Source organism: Amborella trichopoda, chromosome 10 (assembly GCF_054954075.1).
Source record: "Amborella trichopoda isolate Santa Cruz 75 chromosome 10, AtrichopodaSantaCruz75HAP2 v2.0, whole genome shotgun sequence".
In the NCBI taxonomy this organism is placed as follows: domain Eukaryota; kingdom Viridiplantae; phylum Streptophyta; class Magnoliopsida; order Amborellales; family Amborellaceae; genus Amborella; species Amborella trichopoda.
In genome coordinates, this window is record NC_142345.1 from 9933953 (window position 1) to 9938550 (window position 4598).

At 36.3% G+C, this 4598-nt stretch overlaps 1 protein-coding gene across 1 annotated transcript; it reads left to right on the top strand.

The window, feature by feature from the left end:
• The first annotated feature begins 344 nt into the window (after positions 1–344).
• On the top strand, positions 345–2591 carry LOC18446138 (uncharacterized). Its single transcript, XM_006856263.4, has 2 exons — positions 345–810; positions 1203–2591. The coding sequence occupies exons 1-2, from the start codon at positions 645–647 to the stop codon at positions 2249–2251; spliced, it is 1215 nt and encodes a 404-aa protein (XP_006856325.2). The 5' UTR covers positions 345–644; the 3' UTR covers positions 2252–2591.
• The last annotated feature ends 2007 nt before the right edge of the window (positions 2592–4598 follow it).

Consider the following 4598-nt stretch of genomic DNA (forward strand, 5'->3'; position numbering starts at 1 on the left):
AAGAGCACCAAAGTAAACAGGCACCAAAATGTGGTTGTGTGGTGATGGAGCATGCGGCGCCAAAGCTTCAAAGTCCAACGCCCTAATAAAAACACCTTTTGATGTTTGGATGAATAACTCCATCTAACCCTAATTCTTTCTGGTCTTTGCTTCTCGAATATGTGGCTTACTTGCTCACCCGTGAACCAGCTGGGTCCCTAACTTCTACAAGCACCAACAACAATCCAAAACCATGTTTGTATTTTACAGTCTTAGAAAGAGGGTGTTGTCATTCAATTCTTTCATGCATGTGACAGAGAGAGAGAGAGAGAGCAGTCATTCAATTCTTTCGTGCTTGCAGTAGAGAAAGAGCAGTAATTCACTCCTTGTATGCATGTGGTGCAGAGAGAGAGAGCATTGAATCCCTTCATGCATGTGGAGTTGTGGTTGACTGGTTTTGCATGAACCACATTAAGGATCAGTCCTACTGTCCATATGCAACTGACCAGAAAGCTGAGAAGCCATTATTATTCTTATCCTAGAAGAGAAGCCCATCACAGAATTCTAGAGAAAGGAACGAAGTGACCAATAAATAATTGCAAGAAGCAGTGGGCTTTGATCAATAAAAGGCCAGCATTGAACCCCAATTGCTCAGAGTATCAGCCATGGCCAGATTCAGGGTACCCCTGTTTCTGATACTTGGTCTTTTTGTCTGTCATCTCTGCTATTGCGAACAGGTAAAGAAGCAGGAAACAGCAGTAATTGTTGGGACAGTGTTCTGTGACACTTGTTTCAATGGAGACTTCTCAGAGAGCAGCCACTTCATTCAAGGTTCAGTTCTATGTCCCATGAAAGAGGTTACATCATTGATGAACATTCATAGTTCATCTTTACAATGAACAAGGTTTCATCATTAATGAAAATCCATAGTCTCTCTCTCTCTCTCTCTCTCTCTCTCTCTCTCTCTCTCTCTCTCTCTCTCACACACACACACACACACACACACATGAGAAAATCTTTAAACACTAAAACATCTAGTTCTCTAATCAACTAACTTTTCTCTTCATTAATAAAACAACATAATTCACGTAGCCTACTTTCTCACTTAAACATCATACTCTCTCTTTCTCTCTCACAAAAGAAAGAAAAATCATAATTTCTCTGATAAACTAGCTCTCTTTCTCACCACTTGTTTCCTTCCCTTTCTCTCTCCATTTCTTCAGGAGCCCTTGTTGCAGTAGAATGCAGAGACAGAACAGTGAAGAAGACCTTCACAAAAGAAGTGAAAACAAATCAACATGGCCAATTCGAGGTCAAGCTCCCATTTTCAGTTTCCCATCATATCAAAAGAATCAAAAGATGCTCAGTTAAACTTGTTTCAAGCAGTGAACCCTACTGTGGTGTGGCTTCCATGGCTGAATCCTCCTCTCTACACTTGAAGTCTAAGAGAGCAGGGCTTCACATTTACTCAGCTGGTTTCTTCACTTTCAAACCATTAAAACAACCAGACCTTTGTAACCAAAAACCAAATCCTAACACTAAAATTGACCCTCAATTTGGCCCCAAAAAGACTTACATTTCTCCATGGATAAACCTTCCACCTCTGCCAGCTTTACCCCAACTTCCACCTTTACCTGCGTTGCCAAGCCTCCCACCAATGCCAAATTTAGGCCCCCCTCTTCCAAGGCAACCATCTCTGCCAAATTTAACTCCACCTCTCCCAAATTTAGCTCCACCTCTGCCAAATTTGGACCCAATTACAAAAACCCCAACTTTACCTGACCCATCAGCCCCAATCCCAAAGGATCAATCTCTGCCAAATTTAGCCCCAATTCCAAAACCACCAAATTCAGATCCACAATCAACTGAAAAGACAGAGAAACCAGTAAACCCAAGTTTCTTCTTCCTTTATCCACCATTTTTACCATCTCCACCATCAATACCACTATTGCCATCTCCACCTTCAATACCACTATTGCCATCTCCACCTTCAATACCACTATTGCCATCTCCACCTTCAATACCACTATTGCCATCACCACCATCAATTCCACTTTTACCATCTCCACCATCAATTCCATTTTTACCATCTCCACCTGCTTTCAGTTTCCCACCAATTCCCTTCTTTACTCCACCACCTCCTCCTCCACTATTTTCTTTTCCTCCTCTGATTCCTGGAATTCCACCATTGCCTACATTGCCACCATTGCCACCATTGCCTCCATTGCCTAGGATTCCTGGTCCTCCTCCAGCTAAAAAACCTGCTCCTTAATCCTTGGTTGTTTTGTATGAGTGGATTTTAAAAATCACTTTATGGGGTGTGATTTTCTTGAATAACTAGCTGTAATTTCTGTGTATTTTTATCTTTTTTCTTGCTTTCTTTTACGTATAACTGGCTGTAATTTCTGTGTATTTTTATCTTTTTTCTTGCTTTCTTTTATGTATGACTGGCTGTGATTAGTGGGTGCTTCCCCTTTTATTTTCTGTTTTTCTTTTATTTTATTTTCTCTGCTTTTTGGAATAAGTAGGTGGATGTGTTCAGTAGTTGTTTTACTGTTTCTTTTTTTAATCAATAACAGGTTGCATTCAGTGGATTGGTTTGTTTTATAAAATAGTATTTATTGGTTATTTCAATTGGAGTTTGGATTTACATTTATCAGAAATAACCTTGCTTGTGAATCCATGTTTCAAATATTCAGATTGTGTGCAATAACTTGCAAAAATTATTGGAAGGAGAAATTTAATGGAGGTTATTTCAAAGGGAAAAGTTTATATAGAGTCGAGGCTCGAAACAATCAAATTAGAGCCTACCTCAAAATTTTCATTAGAAGAGGTTGTTTCGATGCTCAAATATCTTCAAATTGATAATCTCAACATCAAGATGTATGGACATGAGAAAAAAACTGGATTTTAAGTTTTGGAAGTTATGTATTTTGCAACACATTTTTTACCATCAATTTTCAATTTTCAAGTTTTCATAGATCTGTCAATCTACACTATTTTTGAATCTTTAAACTTTTAAAATAAAGATGAAAATATCTTTTAAGGCTATCACAAAGAATTCCAATATTTAAACCACATTTCTTGACAGTAGCTGAAGTTAGGCTCGAATTTGATTGTTTAGAGCCTGGGCATTATACAAACCACACCCTATTTCGAAAGGATCACACAAAAAACTAAAAGAAGCAATCTGCAAGATTTTGGCATTTCAGTTAGAGTAATGATCTTATGAGACCCTCCCACACTCATGTGTTTAGGACCCTAAATGATCACCATTAAATTTGGCATAGATTTCTAAAAAGGTTATCACATGGGTGTGGGATTTGACTTTTCTAAAGATCTATACTAAATTTAATGATGATCTTATGGGATCCTACACACATGGGTTTGGGAGGGTCTCACAAGGTTATTTTCCTTTCAATTATACCTCTTGTCGATAATTCCATAGGACATTCATTATATTTTTTTTATTTATTTTTAATGCCGTACGATATCCGTTATATTGCTAGGAGAACAATTAAGTTTGTTTTAAATATGCTTTGTTATGTTTATAGATACATATTTTCCGTATAGAAAGAGATCATTTACTTTTTGTACAAGAAAGTTACAATCAGTCTTCTCTCTTAGATTTCAAAATGGGTGGTTGTAAAAGTGTCATTGAATAGATTCATAGTTCTAAAAAAATTTCTCCTACTTCATGACATATCCCAAACCATCCAATTTGACATTTAATAAATAAGAATAATTGTTGCCTCGTTATAACAAAGGTAAATAATCTCTTTGTATACCATCTATTTTCTTGTTTTCATTTAAATATTTTCTGGAACGAGAAGACAAAACCCAAGTACAAAGCCAAACTTCAAAACTAACAAACTCTTAAAAGAACCATGCATTTCCAATAAGCCAAAAGATTTCATGCTACCATAAAAGCGTGTTGTTCATTTACTCTATTGGGTAAAAACTGACCTGGGAGGAATTGTGAGACCCTAAATTATAACCTCACCAATCCTTATACTAACCTCAACTAAAAGAAGTCCAAATCACACTCTCTATGAACTAAAAAATTGATGTGTGGAGACCCGAGATCGTGATGAGATCTTAGTGTCACAAAACTTAAAATTCAAATTCTCTTTTGAAAATAATTATTTAATAATTTTTAGGCAGTTCCAAAAATTTAAGATCAAAAAAATCCTTCCAAGATGGTTATCTACTCCAAGGAATAGGTGCACAGTACAATGCTCCTATGGGAGCATAGTATTCTAACTTTTATTTATGCACATATGATTTGCTCCAATGGGAATATTCCATGTGCTACGCCCTTTCACAAAACACATTATTTTAGTGTAAAATTTTGTCAACCACATAAGAACTGCTAGATGATTATTTTCAAAATAAAAAAAAAATTGAATTTTGAGTGATGCGACAGCAGGTCTAGTTTTTTAAAAATTGGACGGTCTCTATTCAATCTTGAAACACGTAGAGAGTTTATTTTGAAATTTTTTTATTGAGATTATATATAGGTTTTAGATATTACATCCTAAAAATTTGAAATGTAAAAGGTATTCGTTGTATGTATTATACCTGAGGGAGTAAATAGACATAGTAGAAAATCTTTTGGC